The 25,153-nt window shown below is 37.4% G+C and overlaps 1 protein-coding gene across 1 annotated transcript in view; it reads left to right on the forward strand.

Moving 5' to 3' along the window:
• Nucleotides 1–9,197: 9,197 nt before the first annotated feature.
• The window catches only part of LOC139713468 (deoxyribodipyrimidine photo-lyase-like), a gene marked incomplete at its 3' end in the record, with an annotated part of 40,441 nt that continues 24,485 nt past the window's right edge, over nt 9,198–25,153 (forward strand). Inside the window, exon 1 of the mRNA XM_071625195.1 lies at nt 9,198–9,265. Within this exon, the coding sequence (XP_071481296.1) occupies nt 9,198–9,265 (68 nt within the window). The remainder of the gene's footprint in view (nt 9,266–25,153) is intronic.

A 25,153-nucleotide genomic window follows, 5' to 3' on the forward strand; every position in this document is an offset into this window, starting at 1 on the left:
AGTTGAAATAAATTCTTTTGTTTTCAGGTCAGGATTTTATGTTCAGGGAACAAAGCACACAAATGGTTAACCATGCCGAGAAAGCAAATGTGCCGAAACTGTTGGTGATTAGACGAAATTATTTGCAAACAATTCGATACCAAAACTTTGACATGAAAAGTATACATATACCTGAATATTTTGATTTTCGCTTATCGTCTTGTTGGTCAAAATTTGAACCATCTTCTGGTTGCAACTCGAAACGTACTCTTGTTAAACACCTTCATTTTCTGATCATTGTGAATAAAGTGGAAAGGTTATTGTTGAAGAGTATGTTGCTCCAACGTAATCACACAAAACCTTTATCGACGGAGAAAAAGGAAGATGATGATGAAGAAGCCCAAACCGATGATGATATTTGGTCTGGCTCCGGAGATAGCGGTTTGACCATTGCCTTTGGGCGTATTGTAGGTGACTTCCCCGCCTGGTGCTACAGTTACATCTCTGTTCGGTACGTCGTCTACATCAGAGCCCAGAGGACACAGCCGACATCAGACACAAACGAGAAAAGAGAACAAACAAACATGACCATAGTTTGATAATTTACCATAGTCTTCGTTATTCTTATCATTGTTAAGAATTTTCGTTTGATGACGTGATTTTCTCCTCAAACATAAATATATTTCACTTTTTATATAACACGTAATGAAACCTCGACAACTGAGTGGACTGGGATATGAATTGATAAAGGAAACCAAACCCAAGAGAGCGAATTCACAAAGGTGTAAGACAGTACACTTGTACAATCTTTGTCCATGGTTTAAATTATGGCCAAAGACCATAGTTTTGTATGGGGCGCCAAGTGTCGCATGGCCTATATTTCGTATAACACAAAAAGCTAAGCAACACTTGGCGCCCAATACGTTTGTCCAAAGACAAAGAATGTACCACCTTCGTGATTTCGGGCCAAAGAGAAAATCAGGATTGGGTGAAAGCAGCAACATTAACAGAACACGTCAGTGAAAGTTTGAGGAAAATCGGACAATCGATGCAAAAGTTATGAATTGTTAAAGTTTTGGTGCTGGAACCGCTGGATGAGGAGACTATTAGAAGTTTTGATGTCATACATGTATGTGGACAACAGAGAATAAAGTATAAAGGTAATTCCACAAAAATTCACTTTTTTAGCATAATGAAAGAGCACTTGACTAACCGCCTTTAGAAAGCAGGGGGAATTATTGCTACCCTTAACATTTGTCAGTACAGCGTATCAAGTTGACAGAATTATATATGTAATTTTCATGAAAAATGAACTTTTGTGGAATTCCCTTTATATTTTCTTCCTAATGTTGTCCACACATGACACCATAACCTTTGGTATTCTCCTCATCCAGCGGCTTCAACACCAAAATTTTAAAAATTCATAACTTTTGCATTGATTGTCCGATTTTCCTCAAACTTTCACTGATGTGTTCTACTAATGTTGCTACTTTCACTCTATCCGCATTACTCTTTGGATGTTGGTTCCCTTTAAGCATGTGTACTTATATACTACCGAGAGCCTGAGAGGGACCTATCACAAAAGCAGTGTATGTACCATTGCCGACATAAAGATGAAAGAATGTCAGTCAGTCTTTCGATATTGATCTTTCATTCTTCATGCAACCCTTCACATCCTGAAAATGCAATCATTATAGCAGGGCATGTTTACAAACAAACAAGATATGCAGTGTTAAGACTACAGTGGCAGATATTCATCGAGGCCTAGATTATCATGACTGAGGCCGCGTTTATAAGATTTTGCGCGCCTAGAATCGCTGTTTTGAAACACTATTTTGAAACACTGTTTCAAATCACAGTTACGTCAGGAGAGCGTTTATAAGATATTTTGTATGATTTCAAACAGTGTTTCAAAACACTCTTTCAAATCACGGCTAGCGTTTATAAGATTTTTTATTTCTTGCTAGAAACACTGTTTGGCCAGAAACAGCGTTTCAATACACTGTTTCTGGCCAGAAGAAAAATCTTATAAATGCACCCTGATTTTGACGATGTGGGATCACTGTGACACAATGGACATGATGGATCTGACTTTCAATCACGGTTTCGAGGTCGAATCCGGTCAATGTATACGTTCTTTCGACATGATGTTTTTACCCACCACGCCCCTCATGACCCAATGCATTTTTAATGGGTATACGTGTCAACGCCACGGTAGTAATATTAAAAGAGGACCTTCTGGTAGAATAGTGGGAACACCGAAGAGGCAACTTTAGTAAAGAAGAACATGGATATGAATGTGACGATGATGACAATGATGATAATGATGATGATGATGATGATTACTATTATTATTATCATTATTATTATTATCATCATGATCATCACGATCATGATGATAATCATCATCATCATCTTCATCATCATCTTCATGATCATCATCATCATTAGCAGCAGCAGCATCTCTGGGCACTGTGGTTTATCACAGATCTCCTTATTTTTACCTGAAACAACAAATCACATAACGCGAACTTCCGAGTTCGAAAGGATATTATTCACGATCGTTTCGTACCAGTCTCGGATTTCCGGCAGGCGGCACTGACTGACTCGTTGACTGTTTCAGGTTACACGTCATTTTTCCCAACAGAGAAAAACACAAGCGAAGGAAAAAGTTGTCACATGAGCAGTAACAGTAGAAAGGTTCGGATTTACTAAATGAATGAACGAGGAAGATAATTGCGAAGGTGAAGAAAGCTGAGCTTAAATCATGTCATTAGGAATCAGTAAAATAAATAAGTATAGATACAAAACATGGATTTGGTTTAGAAATTGGAAATGTACCAAAAGTGCTGGGATGTTTTATCGTTAACCATGTTAACAGAATTAACTTCAACGAAATTATCACCAGTTTATTTCTTAATAAATTGTCGTCATAATTTTGAATATCTAAAATAGCCGCTAAGATATTACAATGATTTCCCCCTTTTTATACTATGGATTGTTAGTTAAAGGGCCAGTTTACCTTTGGGAGCAGTGATTTTAAAATGTTCAAGATCTCACATTTGATGCATATGTGTAGGTCTGTTGTATCACAAAACATCCTACCATATAAAATTTTAGCAATAAAGCCTGAAATATAAGGTGATATCAGTATTTTTCTCAGTAAACCGTAACTGTAGACGGTTTAATCTGGAAGCATTCTTATTATAAATATTGTTCAAATTTTGTGTATTTAACAATACTTAACATTGATTATACGGATTCAAATTTTTACAGTGGTTGTGTCTATCCCTATCTCACATTTTAGAACTATTTTAAAGCACTAATGATGGGTTTTTGTTTCATCTGCAAATGGTAAATTATGCCTTTAACATCGACCCCCTCCTGCTAAAGAGGAAATCCACCCCCAAAAATAAATAAACTTTAAAAGAAAGAAAACAAAATGTCCCTGTGACATTGTGAACGTTGTTAACATGACAAATATGGGATAAGAAATAAGATACATAGGTGTCTATACCACTTTGAAACTTTTTGCAAAACATTTTCCTGACCATTGCAGTCCTTATGAATATTCAAAGTAGGGAGTCACTGACGTAATGCACTCACAAATTTTCATCTAATGTGTAATTCATGAAATTAAAAAAAACTGTTCTTTTTAGCTAACACAGGTAGTGTAATCCCATTCCAAAATGTCTATTATTTATTTCAGATTTTAGGTTGTGTGTGTTTTTTTTGCAGGTTCTAGATTCATAAAGCTGAAATATGAAAATTCTATCATTCTGCATATGAAATCAATGAGAAATTGTGACGGCAAGACATTGTCAACTTTCTGATTTGAATATTTATAACGACTGATCAAAAAGTGTTTTCTGAAGAAAAAAAATGAAATATCAGAATGTCACAACTTCCTTATTTCGAATCTGGTTTTGATAATTTTTGCACTATTTTGTACGAAATTGTTTTCTCTTTCTAATGAAATTTACAAAATTCTGGAGTGGATTTCCTCTATAAAGATGCTGTCAAGGAGTCTAAGTAATTCCCGCAGACTCTTTTTCAGCTCTTGATATCGATATCATGGCTTGGAAAGAAAGGTAACAACAATGATAAGTATTAATTGGTAGTAAAGGAGGTCTGGTTTAAGCAGGGAGGTGCGTTTTTCACCTCCCTGGTTTAAGCTTCCTCTCTGTTAAAGTTACATCTCGGAATTCCCCCGAAAGACTTGAAAAGACATTTTTCTGTCGAAAGCCCGTCAGCGGCGTGTGATATACTTACGCGGTAGAATAATCCTAAGAGCATAGAAATTCACGGCCTTGACGCCCCCAGGCTGGCTAAGCGTGGACTTCTCTGCGATCTGCGTTCCGTTGAGATGGCGCACTGTCACAGTATGACCCGTTGACATGGAAACTTCGAACAGAAAGTTTCCATACGTTGCTATGTCAACGGGAATAACCGGCTTCGACCGGGGGATGTTTAGCACCCGCAACTCTAAACGGTCCGAAAGGACTCGCACGTAACCGATTTCATCTTCCGTAGAAATCCAGTACAACAATGACGCTAAAATACAAATGGAGTACATTTTTGCGTTATTGATAAAGAAAAACGACACAAATTAAAACAAAAACACAAGACAAACAGAAACGCGTGCGCACAAACATACGCGGACACATGAAAATATATGGGTATTTTAGCATTCAGCTATGCATGGAAACAAGAACGAGTACATTACCGGAACTATATGGATAATAAAAAAATTCCAAACATTCTTTTCTTTCATCACTTCTATCTCTCTCTCTCTCTCTCTCTCTCTCTCTCTCTGTCCTTAGTTTATAAGTTTATATGCTTCACTATATCAAAGATCCTACACCACGCAGTGTAGGATCTTTAATTATATACACACATATGCCATACAAAATATCTTTATCTCTCTCTCCCCCTCCCCCTCTCTCTATGTATCGAATTGTATCAAATATATTCATTTGTTAATTTTATATCAATTTTGAGTATAATGATGAGTATTGTCTGGATGAGGTATGTTTACTTACAGTCTTGATCAAAGGCAGTATCAGCAATGGGCCATGAAGTATTAATGGCCAGCTCGCCTCCACCTGTAAAATTTGCCCTATGTATGGCCGTTTGGGGGGAATCTGTTGTCCAAAAAAGGTACCTTTAAGTAAATCAACAAAATATAAAAACGTTAATTCCATGGCATGGACACTCATATCAATAAGGGATCATCGTTTGAGTCAACTACATGTATTTTGTAGCCTAACAACCTGGTGCAAGAAACGAATTTTAAGACTTTTTTTTTAGAATGATGTAAACGAGAACGAATGATGTAAATGGAATATAAAATAAGTAATATACATGAAACTATACATTTTCAGTAAGTGCATGACACCAAAGTGAAATTTCTGAACATTCGTAACCGCGCGCAGTACATGTAGAAATAAACAAAATATGCATGTTTGAGGAAAACCTGAATTGATTTTATGAGTTATGCAAGTAAAATTGTTAGTGGGAATTAAAAAAAAAATGACCTGCCCCTCACTTTATCTCTCTGACTTGAGTCACTTTACAGTGCGTATCAATTTACCAAATAAAAAAAAAACAACCTAACTTTGGAGGGCTACTTTTTTACAATTGTCAGCTATAGAGAGCGCAATGTTAGTTGTGAGGAAGGGGGAACTCTTCCTCTATCCATTTGTACCTAATTATGCCGACAAACATCCTGCATGACTGAGCACACGAACTCTAAAGACAACAGTGACACAATGCACTATTTCCACGTTTGCATGTTATACCTGTGAAGGAACAATGCATACCTGTGAATGAACAATGCATGTCTCACTGCATGGATGAGATCTGTCAATGAAAGTGTCCTGACAGGCCGGCCTTTACGAATGCAGGTTTGTGTTTAGGGTTTCTCCTAACATCTGTCCGATAACCTATGGTCACTCCCACAGCAAGAGGTCAACCCACATATAGCCCATTTTCTCTATTCATATTCAAAACATAGCTCGCAGCGACAAACCATGTCTTGAATATGAAGAGACAAAAATGGATAATGATTTACCCTTTATGGCAAGGACCAAGTCATCAACAACCCGTCGACGAGGCCATTGAAAGTTATGGACTATAAGAGGTTAGTAGAAACTCTAAACACGAACCTGCAGTCGGGCAGGCTGGCCTGATGATTTGACCATTTTCATTCACAGATCTCTTCCATGCAGTGAGACACATGCATTATTCCTTCACAATCACATGCAAACTTAGAAAAGGTGCAATTTGTCATTTCTGTCTTTAAGGTCCATTTGCTCAGTCATGAATAAACATTTGTCAACATAATTAGGTACCAATGAAAGAGGAAGAGTTCTTCTTTCCTCCCATCATTAACCAACATTATTCTCTCCATAGCTGACAATTATGAAATAGCAGCCCTCCAAAGTCTTTCTTTTTTAAATACGCATTGTACTACATGCTAAACTGCTATCACATTTTGAGGAGGCGTATTTGGTATTGAATACATGGACACCAACTACTAAGAGTATGATAACGCATATGCACGTGTACTTATCCTCCAATACTGGTAAAAAGACGATAAGCTTAGCATTCGGATTAGTGGTCACATGAAATGCTCTTATCCCTTTTTTCCATTCTCGTCACACCAGGGGGGCATTTCATGAAGCGTTTTGGTCAGATATTTTTCTGAAATGTGTTAAAAGCTACTGAAATCCTTGCTTCTGATTGGCTGAGAGCAAATTTGTAAGACAACTTTGTCGGACAAAATGCTTCATGAAATGCCCCCCCCCCCCCCCCCCCCCAGGAGAACAGATAAAGGATACGACTGTAAAAAGGCGATCGCATGACCATTCCAATTTTAAACTTCGCCGACTTCGGTATAATCAGTTCAAAATGACTGTTTTATATTCCATTAACCCTCTGCATTCTTCATTGATTTCCTGTCAATAATTGTTGTAAAACGTATGCGTATTTGAACCATTGTCACGCAAGGGAATGTGTAAGTCATCTGTACCGTGTTACACCACATACATCATCAGTACACCAGCAGTACAAAATCAAGTCCTCCCTTCATGATGGTTGAGACATGGACCTACACTGGGTCCATGGTTGAGAGCTGGTAAGTGAGTTTATGTGGCTGTAATCTGTATTCAAGGATGCGTTTACAGTAGTGAATGTGCATGGGCAATTTTGAGTATTGGGCAGTTCGAGATGGAAATCAGTTGTACACAAAGGTAGTAGGGGTCACTGGGTGAGGGCAATAACCATAACATGGTTGGTTTGATATTACATCCCTCCGCTCCCTTGTTTTTTGTTTCCCTGTTTGTTTGTTTTTTCTTTACGTAGTATCTACGATGAAGTCGCGAAAATGATCAGGAGGGGAAGCTGACTGGCAAAAGTGAGAAAGGTAGTGAGAGAGCAGGTGAGAGAGGCAGGAATTGGAGTGGAGACAGGAAATGTTTTAAAAATGAGTTCACAAAGCTTGTGACGAGACGTTTTTACTACTATAAGTACTATATATGGTCAGTGAGAGTTGGAAAAGGGGAATTATGGTGACGATATATAGGTGGAGGCAGGAGAATGGGGGCGATGATAACATGAGAGGTCACACAGCCGGGTTTCAACAGCACAGGAAAAAAGTTTCAGCATGGTGAACATGGATTGAAAGAAAAGAGCGAATATCGTGAAACGTAGTCTGGTTTCCAGACCCTTTGCCAACTGGACTCCGCGGCGACGAAGGCAGGACCACTGAACTCTACACTCTGTGGAGTTCTGTGGGGAGGACAAAATACCAGTTTTCGAATAGAGAAATAGTACGAGCAGAGAGTCTGGAAGCCAGATTAGGTGAAACGAGGAAGTGAAAGGAACAGTTAGAAGGGATTGAGGATGGAAAGAAGGTGACCATCGATGTACAGTATCTACACATTCATATGTACATACAGCTGGCACTACTATATAGGGCCTAAATTGATAAACTTGCATGTCTTCATAAGGCAACTTTAAATGTTTTCAGAATTAATTGATACAGTTTGCTCCAGCAGTTCTGTATTAAAAATATTGTGTATTGCTTCTATTTTTGGAGAGAAAATGGCGTTCGTATCATTTTTTTTGGTACATTTTAAGAAAAATATTTAAAGGAAAATTAGACGTTTAAGAAACTGGTGCTCACATGCAGACAAATTTCGTGTTTTTTTATGATGTATGAAACTAATATGAAGCAACTCGTCGCCAGTGTACTATAGCATCTGATACTGGGAATGTGTTACACCACATACATCATCAGTACACCAGCTGTATACAAAGTCAGGTCCTCCATTGCTTCATGGTGGTTCAGCAGTGGCGGATCTACGGGGGGGGGGGAGGTTTAACCCCCCCCCCCCCCTCCTTGGGCTGCCAATTAAAAATCTAGAATGTGTACAATACTGGAGAGGAAAAAAGTGCAAATATCGTGAAGATATACACATACTCTGGAGAGGATAAACTGTGTTTTAAAATATTACTTGATCTAAAAAAGACGCTATCATGGACTGTTTTTCATTACGTTAGTAGATGCCAGGAAAATATCTCTAACGGGGGTTAAAAACAAAAAAAAAAAAGCCCCACGCCCTCCAATCATTTGGGCAAAAAAAGAGAAAAAAATAGAGCATGCAAGTATGCTTAAAAATCGCAAGCTGGCAACCCTAAAAATGAAAAATCTCCCTCCTGGGGCGGGGGGGGGGGGGGCGGAGCGGAGGGGGATACTACCCTCCCCCTCGCTCACTTTGCTCGCTCGGGCTCGGTCGCTATACGCTCCCTTGCAATTCCCAGCTCAGCCCCTGAATCCCCCCTCCCCACCCTTGGAAAAAAAGCTAGATCCGCCTCAGTGGGGGCTCAAAAAATACAAGAAAAACAAATCGGCGCGCTGCTACTGCGCGGCGCTTCGCGTCTTGTGTACGATGCGTTTGGTAAAAAACCCAGCCGGGGAGGGGAGCGGGTTGGGGATGCAGCCCCACCCCTCCATTATTTGAGCAAATAAGAAAAGAGAAAAAATAGAGCATGCAAGTATGCTTAAAATCGCAAGCTGGCAACCCCCAAAATGAAAAATCTCCCTACTGTGCGAGGGGGGGGGGGGGGAGGAGTACCCCCTCCCGCATCCTCCCACCCCCCCTCGCTTGCTACGCTCCCTTGCAATATCCAGCTCAGCCCCTGAACCTCTGAGTATGGGGCAGGCCGGAGGTGGAGATCAAAACATTGTGGTAGTGAGGGGTCACTGGGTGAAGGCAGGGAGGTGAGACCCTCACCTCCCTGGTGAAGGCAATATAGCTATAACATGGATGGTTGGATATGACAGGTCGAAAGAAAAGGAAAAAAATACTTACAAAAGCTTACCATTCATCTCATCAATTTCCATATCGACTCCGACTCCAGTTCGACGAAATAAGAAATAGACATCATTTACCCAATAGTTCGTCAGACCATCTAGACTGGTATAATAGAACCCCAACGATCTTTCTGTAATCGACATCCATATCAGTATTCTAGTCTTCCGGTCGATCTTGAAAGATCTTAATTCTGCGTGATTTGGACAGTATAAAATGATTATTGTAAAGCATGGTATATAAGCCTCTTTGGAGCTGCAACAAAAGTGCATGACATGTCAGATCTTCATTAGCAATAGAGTTATCATTCTCAAAATTATCAATGTTGAAGGGATGATATAGGCCCTAATAGTTTTGATCGAGATGGGAGATTCAGATTTTTTTTTGGAGATAATAAGAACCACTTATGAAATAAAAAAGAACATTCAATTCTAAGAGGAATGCAAGTTTATTTAATACAAATTGATTTTGAAATAACTGATATCCATAAACAAAATCAAATAAAGTGGTTGGAATAAAAGATGGGTCCCACCTATAATAAGGACCTCCTCTTTTTTTCTGGATATCTCAGCCATTTCAAAACTAACTTCCATCAAACAAACTTTGAATTCCTCTAAGAATTGTATGCTGTTCGCATTTCATAAGAGTTTTCTCATGATCTCAAAAAAGTTGGAAACCTTGAAATGGCTAAAACATATAGAATAGGAAAGGAAGCGGTCCTAATAAATGGTGGGTCCCGCCTTTCCTTAGGACCTCTCTTACCTGTGTTCTGGTTGTCAGCCATTTCAAAACAACGTTTTAGTTTTATCAAACAAACTTTGAATTCCTCTTAGAACTTAATTCCTTATTCTCTTTCTTGTTTCATAAGAGGACTCATTATCTCAAAAAAGTTGGAAAAATGAAGCCCCATCTCAACGAAAACCATATCGTCCCTTTAAACGTTATCCGTTTAAACAATGTTTATTATTGTACTAAAGTAATATAATATTATATATAGGACCTATATTCATTAATTCCAGACCTCAAACTTTGAATATTTTCAGTTTCGTCCGGCCTACTTGAGAGAAAAGGCTTTTATTGTGTTTTCTTTATTGTGTTTGGGAATGGGTAATACTTTCAAGAACTCTCAAACACACACATTTTCTCGTTCTAGCTCAAGTGAATAGTTAATAATTAGTAAAAAAAATAAAATCCCGCAAAATTTCATCAAATTTGCAATAAAAGTAAGAAAGTTGATGATGTCATGGAATTGTTATGTTGGAAGCATATTTTCTTTGCTCATTTTCCACTAATAAATCATATTAGGCCTATATCTTTATAAACACTAACTGATCAAAACCATGCACAGACCTACAATTAATTATATGAAGTGACCATAATTCTATGTTATCGCTTTAAAATGGTGTTATTAGGAGTAAATAAAATTGATACTTGTATAAGACTCATTTTCAGGTCAACAAATATAGTGACTTTGTAGTGTGTCATATATTGAAATATAAGCAATTGTTGAGAATTCGTTCAAATCATTTGGTAAAGCAATGGCGTTTCGTTCTTCAGTATAATGAACTTATTTTCAATGGGAGATTGTATTATTATGTGCCCAGACTCACGAAGACTTTCAAGTCACTGAAGCCATCACCTACTTTTTATTATTTTTTTTTCATAGAATACATGAGTGGGACTGATATGACCGTTTCCAGACTTGATGTCCAACCTGAACATGCCTGAATATAAACTTGACATTTTTGAGCGATTTAACTAAAACATCACGAAACTATTTACTTGGTTTCAGTCCACAATATCATGCCCCATCGCCCTTGACCTTGGAGAGGATTTCCACTATAGAATAATGATGGAATTCGACGGGCACCCACGTCCGTCAGAGCTTTTAATACGGCATATACATTGTAGTTCGAACTAATAAGTAACCGTAGAATAAGTCGACAATTTGCTTTTCGTCAGCACCATTCCGGTTTATTCGTCGGATCTCTCGGCTTCCCCGAACCGCGAAATAAATATCCTCCTCTGTTTCATAGTAGTCAAGAAGATCGTACATGACGTCTGTGCTCCCAACGGGTGTGGTGTGAAAATCCAAGTTGGTTACGTCGCAGGTGGTGTTCGATAGATCGGCCATAAAGATGGTGCCGTTATCCGAAACAAGGACCTGTGCGCCAACTAATGAAGTAGATATAATACGAGTACTAGTATATTAGTGTCCTTTTCCATGTATATCTTTCTTATACTGGAGTTGCTTAATGTGAAACGATTTGATACATTATTATGTTCGCGTGTCCGATGCAAAATACTTTATTAATCGCACAGTCGCACATGCAACAAATCATTTTGGGAAACCCAATTTTATACACAAACTTGAAATTCAACCTCTTTATATAGACACTTTATAAATAACGATTAAGACTAAGAGCGCATACAGGTGTAGTTTTCAGTGAAATTTGCAATGCATCAGCAGCACATCCCAGAGTACCACACGAGCCTGTGACACAGTACCACACAGTTCCTGTGTTAACATATAATTATTTGTGTGGTACATTGTGTGGTACCAACCAGTACCACAGGGAGTACCACATGAGCCTGTAAATTCAAAACAGTACCACACAGTTCCTGTGGTAACATTTTAATGTGGTACATTGTGTGGTACTGACAAGTACTACAGGCAGTGGCGTATCTAGGGGAAACGGCGCCCGGGGCAAGCGCGAAAATTGCGCCCCTAATTTCTGAAAAAGTGTTCAACCCCAACCCCACAAAGTCTACATGATATGCTTTTTTCAAGCACTTAAAAGGGGTCTTTTGAGGGTGATTTAAATGTAGCGAATTTTGATAAATTTTGACGAGCGAGCGCAGCGAGCGAGCCGAAAATTTTTGTATTTCAGCTTACAAAACATGGAATTCTTGCCATTTTTTGCTTATCAAATCTTACAATTCTAATCAAGATATAGTGACGGCCTTATAGATAACGATATACCAACAAACTGAGGACTTTAAAAAATACTCTAAATTAGTGCGCGCGAGTGAGCCGAAGTTTGTATATTTCTGCGTCATCATCACGTTTTGTTCTTATCTCTCTTTTTTTATAATAATATATATAAATTTTGGCGAGCGAGCGCAGCGAGCGAGCCGAAAATTTTTGTATTTCAGCTTACAAAACATGGAATTTTTGTCATTTTTTGCTTATTAAATCTTACAATTCTAATCAAGATATAGTGACGGCCTTATAGATAACGATTTATACCAACAAACTGAGGACTTAAAAAAATACTCTGAATTAGTGCGCGCGAGTGAGCCGAAATTTGTATATTTCTGCGTCATCATCACGTTTTATTCTTATCTCTCTTTATATATATATATATATATATATATATATATATATTTTGGCGAGCGAGCGCAGCGAGCGAGCCGAAAATTTTTGTATTTCAGCTTACAAAACATGGAATTCTTGTCATTTTTTGCTTATCAAATCTTACAATTCTAATCAAGATATAGTGACGGCCTTAGATAACAATTTATACCAACAAACTGAGGACTTAAAAAAATACTCTGAATTAGTGCGCGCGAGTGAGCCGAAATTTGTATATTTCTGCGTCATCATCACGTTTTGTTCTTATCTCTCTTTTTTTATAATAATATATATAAATTTTGGCGAGCGAGCGCAGCGAGCGAGCCGAAAATTTTTGTATTCCAGCTTACAAAACATGGAATTCTTGTCATTTTTTGCTTATTAAATCTTACAATTCTAATCAAGATATAGTGACGACCTTATAGATAACGATTTATACCAACAAAGTGAAGCCGAAATTTGTATATTTCCGCGTCATCATTACGTTTTGTTCTTATCTTTTTTGATTTTCTTTTGCGCCCCCCCCCCCGTATGTTCGAAACCGTTAGCGTCCTCTTTTGATCCAATCGGCGATCGCCTTCAGAACGAAAGAAATTGCAGCCGCTGCTCAGTGAAACATTTTGCCTGCTAAATATTAGATGACATGTGTGAACACAATAGACATTGTCATTTTGTCCGCGTCGTCACGTTTTGTTTTTACCTTGTTTGATTTGGTTTTCTGCCCCCCCCCCCCATCATTCTCCCTCCCCCCCCCCTTTCCGGGCGAGTTTTTTTCTTCTTCTTCTTCTTCTTCTTTTTTCTTCTTCTTCTTCTTCGTTTTTTTTTCTCTTCTTTTCTTCGCTTTTTTTTTCGTTTTTTGCGCCCCCAAGGAGTGGCGCCCGGGGCACGTGCCCCCCTTGCCCCCCCTAGATACGCCACTGACTACAGGGAGTACCCTACAAGCCTGTGGTACAGTACCGCACAGTTCCTGTGGTAACATTACAAGTGTGTGGTACATTGTGTGGTACCGACAAGTACCACAGGGAGTACCACAGGACTTTTTTGTTAGGGCTATAAAGAAAAAAAAGGATACAGTCTTTACGTAACGGGCACAGGCTTGCTGTAATGCTGAAGAAGGTAGGAAAAAGAAGGAACAAAGGAACCATAATAGAGGAGAAGTGAAGAAGCGGTATGAGAAGGCAGATAGGAAGAGATTGGGAGAGGAAGAGAGGAGAGGTGAATAATAGGAAGGAGGATGATCATAGGAGAGGAGTAGACAAAACAGAAGAGGAGGATCTCTTTCTAATGTCTGTATGGTAAAATATCTCAATCAGTATACGATCTCCACAACTGCCTTTATAATACCAGTCCCCACTACAAGTTCTTTTGGGGGCAGTCTCATCAGTACGATCAAGGAGCTTGATAATAGCTCCTTGGTATGATAGTTCTGCATATTGGAGGAAATACATAGAGTAACAGTGGCTAAACGCCATGGCATAAAAAGCATTAGGCAAGTCTAAAGTAAACTCCAGGCACGTCCCATGTTCTCAACCATGGAAACGGATCCCTGCTCAGACCAAGGAGGTCACCTCCGTGCTCAGACGCAGCAATTTACATTAGCCAGTCGTGTTGTTATTCATTTACAAAAGAAGAAAGACCACCTCCCTGCACGAGGCGCTCCGCCTGACCTGATGAAAAGCGATTACTGTTTTCCTTGACCGAAAGATCGGTGGTTCCGCGGAGACTCGTCTGGCTTCACGGAATCCGGAGGAGAGCGATAAGGTCAAAGAAAAAAAAAAATGAAAATTTATAGGCTCCTCCGAACTCCGGACAGGGAGGTGGGAAGAGACTACCTCCCTGCATGGACGAATCTTTCTGTCTATACTGTTTTCCGTATCTGCATGGGTAATTGATTTGATTTGATGTGATATTGCCATATCTTGTTTCTATGCCACCATAATATAGTACTTAACTGGTATATAGAACATATCCAACATGTCAGTACACTGTTGCACATTAAAAAACAAACGAACATTGTTACATACAAAATAAATAATGATATGGAATATCACATTTATACACGAATTGCAAGGAAGCACAAGAAAATAAATTGGGACTCTAAAGAACTGCACTAAAAAGTATCAGCTTGAGCGTACACCGCGATTGTGTTCTTGTTTTGGTGAAGACGTCTCGAATAACAACAAACAATAGCAATAAATTCTATTACAATGAAATAATATGTAACTGAAGAGTTTTATAAGGTATTCAAAATGGACGCAACCTTGGCTCCCTTTATAGATCAATTCAACTTTAGTTTTTGCCACTTACAATTCATAAAGAGCACATATTGCGACTGGTGACTTCGTGTGTCGTTAGAGACGTTTGACGTTGTAAAGTTTGACAATTTTCACGAACATAATGTCCAGTGGAATAGAACAAAATTATTTACTCCGAACAGCTTCAATCAGTTAGTGACTTTACCTGACGTGAAATAGGTCGTTTTCCCGAGAAATACGACGACAGCGACAATGAAATAGAAACGACCAGGGATAGCTGCACCACGAGGCGACACTTCCAGCATGATGAACAATAAAGGTGTCCTTCAAAAGTTGATTAAAACGATTTGTAATTATGCAGGCTCCGTCGTATACGTCTCTGACACGTCTTCGCTGGCTGCCTAGAAGGTCTGGACTAAAGAAATTTTAGGTGCACTCTTTGGTCTGAACCACTGCGTGCGCTTCTAGCTTCTATACTCTTTGGTCTGAACATTTAAAATGGTGACCAACTGACTGACCAATCAGTGACCGATCCAGGGGAAAAAGGGGGGGGGGGGGGGGTACAACCCGCTCTGGGGCGGCGCACCGGGCGCCCCGTAAGTGTGAAACCCCATGTCTACAACGTCAGCAACTGCAATGCAAACACTGTTTGATTTGATTTCATTACAAAAAAGAATCAAGATTCTTTTCAGCAATACCACATATAAAATATCAATATACAGATTACAATTATTCGTAGAAAGAAAATAAATGTGTAACTAATTCCATCCTATACCGTATTACAAAATGACCAAATGATTACCTGAGAAATAATATTATGCGGAAGAAGGACTGCCACTACACAAGCAGATGCTTGAACACGTGCTAGCCCGGGAAACCTATACCTATACACAAATTATACATATTTTATTTCGCAGAACGGGGAAATACTACTGAAAATAACATATATTTCCATGAATCTGATTCTCATCTGCATAATAATATGCCAGTTATCTTATGTTGTTAAAAGGTAAGTTAATTTCATTTTCAATTGCATCAAAATACCCGATATAAGCATAGTTCTTAAATTCATGATTTCAGTTTCGCTTTACCATGCAGAATGAAGATTATGAAATATATGGAAATTACCGTTTGTTATCAGATAGGCGTAGATAGCAGTTTGACCTTCACTTACTGTCAAAGTACAAACGAAACCAAGCAAGTGTCAACGTCCATGTTTTGTCCATTAACCCTATTATTGGAGAGTGCTGGATCAGAATATGGATGATTCATCTCTTATATATCCTTGGGGGTTTGAGACACTAAAAAATGTTGCCAATATGGCTGCCTAAAATGAAATTCCTATGACGTTCCTTGCAAATGGCGAAAAGATTGTAAACACACACACACACACACACACACACACACACACACACACATATTTATATATATCATCAAAAACAAACTTGAAACCACGTTTATGCTGCATTCACCAACAGTTTATTTCGGCACACGAATTTTCGAGCGATTCACTCTTTCTCAAGTGTTGACACTTCACTTCTCAAGACAACTGTGAACAACTTAAAGGGACTGTACAGTACTGGTTGAGGTGGGGATTTATGTTTTGTATATTCCTACGTGAGATAATGAGAAACCTTGATGAAAGAGCATGTAATTTTAAGAAGGATTCAACGTTTATTTGATGAAAATTGGTTTTCAAATGGCTGAGATATCCAAAAAAAAAGTGATTATAATAAAAGGCGACAGGCCACGCTTTTTATTAGATTCTCTTTGTTTCACCTTGTTTTTGGATATCTTAGCAATTCCAAAACCGATTTTCATCAAATAAACGTTTGATTCCCCTTAGAATTGCATGCTCTTTGACATCTCATATAGAGTGGTTTCTGAATATCTCGCAAAACGTTTACTGCTAAATCCTCACCTCGACCAGAACTGTACACACCCAAAACACCGGCTAAAACTGCAATTTTCATGATTAACTTTTGTATAAAAGGTGAACAACCGATATCTTTACTGTATTTCGAGAGTGCTGAATCCGAATAGATATTCAAGATGGCCACCAAAATGTTCTCCGACATAGCAGGAAATATAAAGTCCCTGTGTGCATATCCATACACAGGCCCGTAGCCAGGATTTTTCAAGGGGGGGTGCGGTCACTAAAAAAATGGACCTTCGGTACTAATACCAATGATGACACACACACACACACACACACACACACACACACACACACACAATTATATATATATATATATATATATATATATATATATATTCTTTGGACGACCGAACTACAAAAGTTGTATAAGAATTTGCGCGCGAAGCGCGCCGCAAATTGTGAATTTTGACTGTTTTAATGACGTTTTAAAGTATCGAGGAAATTTGTATTTTTGTCTGTTGCATGCAATCGCGTTACGGTATTTCATCTAGGAAATAGTAAAAACTCATTTTGCCAGGAAGTTGCAAAGTTTAATTGTGTTCGAGACTCTGCGCGCGTAGCGCGCCGCAAAATTGAGAATAGTGATTTTCCTGGTGTTGTTTTAACTTTTTTTCTATTGTATACCCGCGTTAGCAGGCCTGAAGCCAGGATTTTTAAAGGAAGGGGGGATTGCGTTAATTAACAAAACGGTCCGTTGATACTGTCCCGGGAGGGGTAGCGACAATTAAAAGGTGGACACCATGCTCATACATGGACTTTCAAAATGGCCCCTATAAACGAGTAATGATCATATGATTTTTTTGGGCCTTAAAAACAAGTATTCCTTAAATGTTTCCTGCACCCTAAAGAAGTACTTCATCATGATTGAACAATATACCATTTTCCCAAATTTCGGCCTTTTTGATACCCTTTGATTATATACGCTCGTACATCACACTTTCCATCTAATCCGTGAGAAAAAACGACCCCTATTACGCGTTTTCTTTAGCGAGTATGGTCACGGTGTCCACCTTTCAGTTGGAGTTTTCCATCCCATTGGATGCTGTTTGGAAGATGAAACATTCACTTTACTATAGAGTATATCAGCCGTTGGTATGCGAGTTTGTCAAAAACGAAAATGAATAAGAAAATTTTTAAAACAAAATGATTTGTAAATGTGAACCATTTATATTTTGCCTCCTTGTGGTAGGATATTTCCAGCATTTCCGAACTTTCAAATAATCATTTTAGATTTAATAATATTAAAGGTAGTAGATCCGATTCGCAAACATCTCCAATATCAGTCAAATGTCATATTAACCATCATGCTAAGAAGGTTTTCTTTGTGAAATTTGGAGGTCAGTGAAATTCAAAAATTAAACATCCGTTAGCCATTGGAAGAAGTTGAGTGCAAATTCAGACCTCAGGCTTAGTGCTTAGATGTTATCCTATTTGATTTGATCTGTCTTACTGTGCACACTAAGATACATACTGGAATGGTTATTTCTTATTTATTAAAGTAATTATAGTAGCATATTTGGTTACTAGCTGTCTCTAAGCATTTTCGAATTTGGGCTGCAAAGAGATCCACTACCTTTAAGTTAGAAGAGAGATAAGTAAATAATGATAAAATAAACAAACAAAAAAGAATGAGTTTCTTTTGTAATACTATCTGACAAACTTTTTACTTTACCATTTTACTTCATAGCTCAGCACTTTCCATTCTCTCTCATACCCTCTTACCCATTACATTTAAATGAAATACAACTAAAATGAGTTTGCGTGCCTGCATAATACTCTTTGGAAATTATAAGTGAGAATGTTCTTAGGTTTTGGCTCACTTTAAAATGAGAACCAATAGAACTGTCACAACATGAGAAAATGTATAAGTAATAATCAACAGTACATTTCCGAATTTGGCCTGCAAAGAAATCCGCTACCTGTAAGTTAGAAAAGAGATTAGTAAATAATGATAAAATAAACAACAAAAAAGAATGAGTTTCTACCGCCGTATCCAGAACAGAGCCTGAAACGGTGCAGGCTCAAGAAATCGTTTGTACTAATACGTCTTGAAGTACTGTGTGATACTGTTGACTCAGACTTCTACAAAGCTGTAAGTAAGAATTTTAACCCAATCCGGCTCATTACCTGTGTTTTTTATGAAAAAGATGAATAAAGAATGTAAATTAAATAACGACGCGTCACAGTGCAGTCTAACGCTCTCACAATGTTATCATACATAGGGTTTTTCCCTGACTGTTTTTACTCCGGAGCTCTTGCAATATTCAGGCTTTTGTAATACTATCTGACAAACTTTTTACTTTACCATTTTACTTCATAGCTCAGCACTCTCTCTCATACCCTCTTACCCATTACATTTAAATGAAATACAACTAAATTGAGTTTGCGTGCCTGCATAATACTCTTTGGAAATTATAAGTGAGAATGTTCTTAGGTTTTGGCTCACTTTAAAATGAGAACCAATAGAACTGTCACAACAGAGAAAATGTATAAGTAATAATCAACAGTACATTTCCGAATTTGGCCTGCAAAGAAATCCGCTACCTGTAAGTTAGAAAAGAGATTAGTAAATAATGATAAAATAAACAACAAAAAAGAATGAGTTTCTACCGCCGTATCCAGAACAGAGCCTGAAACGGTGCAGGCTCAAGAAATCGTTTGTACTAATACGTCTTGAAGTACTGTGTGATACTGTTGACTCAGACTTCTACAAAGCTGTAAGTAAGAATTTTAACCCAATCCGGCTCATTACCTGTGTTTTTTATGAAAAAGATGAATAAAGAATGTAAATTAAATAACGACGCGTCACAGTGCAGTCTAACGCTCTCACAATGTTATCATACATAGGGTTTTTCCCTGACTGTTTTTACTCCGGAGCTCTTGCAATATTCAGGCTTTTGTAATACTATCTGACAAACTTTTTACTTTACCATTTTACTTCATAGCTCAGCATTCTCTCTCATACCCTCTTACCCATTACATTTAAATGAAATACAACTAAATTGAGTTTGCGTGCCTGCATAATACTCTTTGGAAATTATAAGTGAGAATGTTCTTAGGTTTTGGCTCACTTCAAAATGAGAACCAATCGAACTGTCACAACATGAGAAAATGTATAACTAATAGAGAACTGGAGTAAGACAGGCCTTTCATTTTGTTTCGTCTCTCCTGATCGTTCGTAAGAAATGCTAATTCATGACCACCTTTTCACAATTTGATTGGAGCATGCATTCATAATGGAAAATAGTTGACATAATAATCTATCCCCAGGCATTATCATGCCAACATGTACTTATATGTACATGTACTATATCTTTGTGAGACGTAGATATAAAATGTCTCAGGTTTTCGATTATAGTAATTTCGAGGAATTTCTTTAATTTTTATCATATGTGACCGTGCACCTCAAAACGAACATAAAGTCGCACACACTGATTTTGCGTGAGGACTGAAAATAAGTGAAGTGGGTCAACCTAACCGAACTTGACTTTTTCATATTTTCTGAAAGAGAGGGTCTTCCTTTATACATTATGCTAAAATTTGGTATCATAAAATGGGCAGGAATTACTGTGTTTTTTAGCAGTTTATCTCGAACATTTTTTGGTAGAATAGTGTGGTTAGGTGTGTCTTTAGAATCCCTTTTTCATTTCTGAAAAACCTTGTCCCCACTCTTCACTTTCAACTGATAACTTTTGAAAAGATAGTGTTACCGCTTTGAAAGTTGGCATTGATTATGGACAGAATGTGTTAATGAGGCATGCTTAATTTCAGTTTAATCTGATAATCCCTTCATTGTTGTTACTCTGGTGGTTTACTTCCTGTTTTTTTGTCTCATTCATCGCACAGCCAGCACGGTTTGGTAAAGATTAAGCGCTTGAATAGACACTGTACTTTAATAAGAGCCTCTTTTCTCAGTTCACACTTTTCCTGAGTTTGTGCTTTCTTTCCAATATTTAGATAGGTTAGGAGAGTCCATTTGATTTGAGTTATACATCATTTTAAAGCTTAAAGTGTGCTCTTTCAGAATATGGTCTTAACTAAAAATTCATGTCTGGCGACTTTTTGTTTGTTTTGAGGTGCAGGGTCACATTATATGTAAACTTGAGGCTATTAGATTTTCATCCACTTACCTCTGTACCTGTGAAAAAATGCAAGTGTCAACCTCAATGTCATCCACGAATCGCACGTACTCGGGCGGCCAGTGGAAAAAAAAAACACCGGTCACACGCGCCAAGGGCCATGGCATGCAGTGCCAATATAATAATAGCTCGCACAAATTGATACATAACATTTGTGTTTGTGTGCATGGGGACGATCCGATGGTTCATACAACAAAAGGGTTTCGTACAATTATTTTTAACATTGTTAAACGTACTCTTCCACATTTACTTAACGTAGCATATAATGTGTCTTTATATTTATTTGGATTGTTATCTTGAGAATTGCTAAAAACCGTTATTATGAAAAAGTGGACCTTTCAGAATTTGGGGGGTGCGTACGCACCCGACGCACCCCCCCCCCCCCCCCCCCCCCCCCCCTGGCTACGGGCCTGCATACATGAATGAAGAACAATTGAAAAAAAAATAGCTTTACCCAATTATTACATCCCTTTGGCAGTTAATTAGGGTTTTGAGATATTCATAACAACATCCAAAAACTGAACTTCTTTTGTGTATATGAGAATGGTGAAAATTAAACTTAATTCGGGGGTGATGAAGCCGAATCTGTATGCTTCAACTCTTGAATTCCATCCTATTCTATTTAGGCCTATATAAGTTGTACTAAGTTTCAAAACAGCATCATCATTTTATCAACACAATACAAACATACAATAAAACGAATGTTTGATATACGCTTTAATTCTCTTGAGGCTTGCAGAGCACTTACAAAATTACCAAATTAGATATAGAAAGATTATTGAACAGAAAAACGGAATAGTAAAAAAAAACCAACAACTTTGATCAACATTCGATCCATAATTTAGAAGTCACACAATAGGTAAACACCTTCATAGGTCCTTCAAAGGTCCTACCTAGACATAGTGATGTATACACAGTCTTCCCGGGAAAAGTTTTATAACAGACTAAAGTCTTAGACAAAAGAAAGCATGCAAACGGACAAAATTATACATAGATTTTGTATTTAGATAAGACGATTTAATCATTCTGTTTTATTGTTGTCACTATTATATAGGCTTCATGATTTTTTTATTCGTCTCTAATAGATAATCTGATTCGTCCAGAACGCTACTGCAGATTAACGATATCATAATAGGACCTCATAAGCTGATCTCGAATCCCATAGTGGTTAAATTTAACCTCTCGGTTATAATAATTTGCACTCATGACAACTTTGCATATCTTTTTTTTCACTTCCTATAATTGATTGACTTCAGTGTACCTGATCTTCGTGTAACTACACCATCATCAGTTTGTTCCCTGTAACTGCAGAAATACAGTGAAAACATATAGGCAATACTTCATCGTACTATAGATACTAATATGTATGGCAATTCAAATTTGCATTTTTTTAACATTTTTTTTTTTACAGCAACAGCTAACTTGTATTCTATGCAAATGTTTTTATGATCAATTCGAAAAGGCATTCATCGTGTTCTGTGACCTATCAAATGTAAGTTTGGCTGATTAGATTGTTGAAATCGAATAAATGGTAGCCGAGATTTTTTTTCTCATGAGGTGCTAATTTGCATACTATACTATGCAAATTTTCCTATTTGCCCGGCTGGAATTTAGGGGACTGTTAGTATGGTGTTCAGGGGGTAGCAGCGGAATTCCAACTGTTGCAATTATGATAGTGATGGGTTATCCCCCCCCCCCCCCACAAAAAAAAAAATAAATAAATAAAAAAATAAAAAAATAAATAATAATAATAACAATGAAAAATGGTACAGATTGACCGGTCAAGAAGTGGTAGAGTTACCATTCACTGCAGTCATCCTTATATCATATTTCATAAACATAGCGTTTTATGACCTCTTATCTTATGGTTTACAACCTTTTTTAATTCCAAGGCCTTGAAAATACTGTGATAGCAATTTCAGGGGAAATTACAACCTCCAAATTTTCAGGATTACGCCATACAAAATATTTTCAAAGGACGAGTCCTATTATATAGAACCAAAAATGGAAAACACGACCTTCAGAAGTCCTGAACAGGGAAAGAAGGAATTTCAACATGATAACATCATTTCTTTGCCCTGGTATCATTATAAGTATCTGCAGGAGTGAAATGACAACAATTACCGCTTATGCGGAAAGTCTGTAAACAAACTGAAATAATGCTGATGATAATGATGGCGACAATAGTGAGGGAAAAAAACCCGAGGAAAATTATAATGATAAAGAAATGAATATTATGAAAATGATACGATATTAATAAGTATCATCATCATTACATGAGTATTGTTATATTCATAGTAAGTAAAAACGGTACTAATAGCATAACATTAAATGTGTCTAATTATACTCTGCATAACAAAGACTCCACTTTTTTTGTCTCCCAGGGTGACATAAAAAATATTATAAGCTCTATTTAGCGTTGTTCTTCTTCTTCTTCTTCTGATTAAGTCTGCCTCCTTCAATAGACTGAAGATTCTTGCGGACTGGTGCTATTGACATTATAATACAATTTATTTACAGATATTTACAAGCACATAGAAAATATGACGAAAATAACTAGCCACTGTGATCAACCGTTAGACGGTTTCGAAATGATCCCACAGATGGCGCTGAAACATCATTATTGTTTTCATCCATCACAAAAGAATCAATGCGCACACATCTATCCATCCCCTACCATGGAAACATGTACGCTTAACACTTCTTTAATGATTTTAATGTAACCACTCACATGGCATGAGAATAGAACTTAGACGCTTTAATTACCCATCTATTGTAGTGAACACGATTCAACAACGAAAAAAAAAGCCACACCAACAAATACATCTACTACACAACTTTTCCACGTCATGGATATGGTAACCATCTGAAGTTTGAAGTTTGAACTTCATTTCTTCCGACCCGTTCCGGAGTATGAGAAATGTAACATATTTACAATGTTGTATACAGCATAAAACAATCACAAAATAGCAGATTTGAAAAAAAAAAAAAACCCGCATGAGATGAGATACTACTTAACAACAAGGATATAGAGAACATTAAATAATTTAGATATACATATAAAGAGGTAAAAAAAGGTATAAACTTTTTCCAAGAATTATGAACGAAACTTTTGTAATATTATACTCTAACAAACTTGGCAAGTTTAAACAGCACCTTCATATTTTAGTATTGAATAACGCATTCAATTTCAAAGTATTTGGCCTAATTATATACTGCATTTCTTTGGAATATAAACTTTCCGTTCCTCGGAAAAGTACTCGCACTGGAACATAGGAAACTCATCACCAATCAAACCAACACTATACGAAGTACACAATCTGCATGACCTTGGTAATCCTTCATAACGCCCAATAACAATGGGGAGACGATGGCTCCCGCAGCGAAATTTACTATCTACTATCCTCACGATCACATTTAACAAGATATGGCTCAAAAGCTAACGATTCTTTTAGAATTCTATAATTCAAACACTGACCGTTATCATTTACATCACTCAGCCGTACTTGTCAAGTATCAATATCCTTCAGCCGAAGATCTAGTGTATATGTTTCAACCATGTGACATCCAAAATTTCCTGCTTATAAATCCCAACACCCTCCAAAACCACTCTTAAATAAGATTGACTGAACGTTTTGAATCCACTACCTGGAGCAAAAAACAAACAAACAAAAACAAACAAATTCTCAACATCATCATGCATCAAGAACGTGTACAAGACAATTAAGTTTATTGCCAGTAAGTACACTACACCAAAAAGTAATTATTCTCATATTCACTGTATTTGAAAGCTTATATCTCCCTGTTTCCCCCCGTAGGTGTACAAGACTATTATATTTCAATTATGATTTGATACAAAAACCTAACAAGCTTTTTTTTTTTTTTTTTTTTTTTTTTTTTTTTTTTTTTTTACTGAACAGTTATTCCACGCCAAAAACCTAGTATACATATGCAAATCAGCTAATTATGCTAATTTGCAAGTTTAGGACACAGCATCTTTTAGAAAATAGAAATATAATTGTTGTTATGAATGGATTCCTCGTCATATAAAACTCTTGAAAACCTGTATATTATCCTTGTTTTCTGGCTTCTTTGATTAAAACAACAAA

The sequence above is a fragment of the Diadema antillarum genome, unplaced genomic scaffold (genome assembly GCF_040938485.1).
Source record: "Diadema antillarum isolate AM-2024a unplaced genomic scaffold, OU_Dant_1.0 seq00001979_RagTag, whole genome shotgun sequence".
Taxonomy (NCBI): domain Eukaryota; kingdom Metazoa; phylum Echinodermata; class Echinoidea; order Diadematoida; family Diadematidae; genus Diadema; species Diadema antillarum.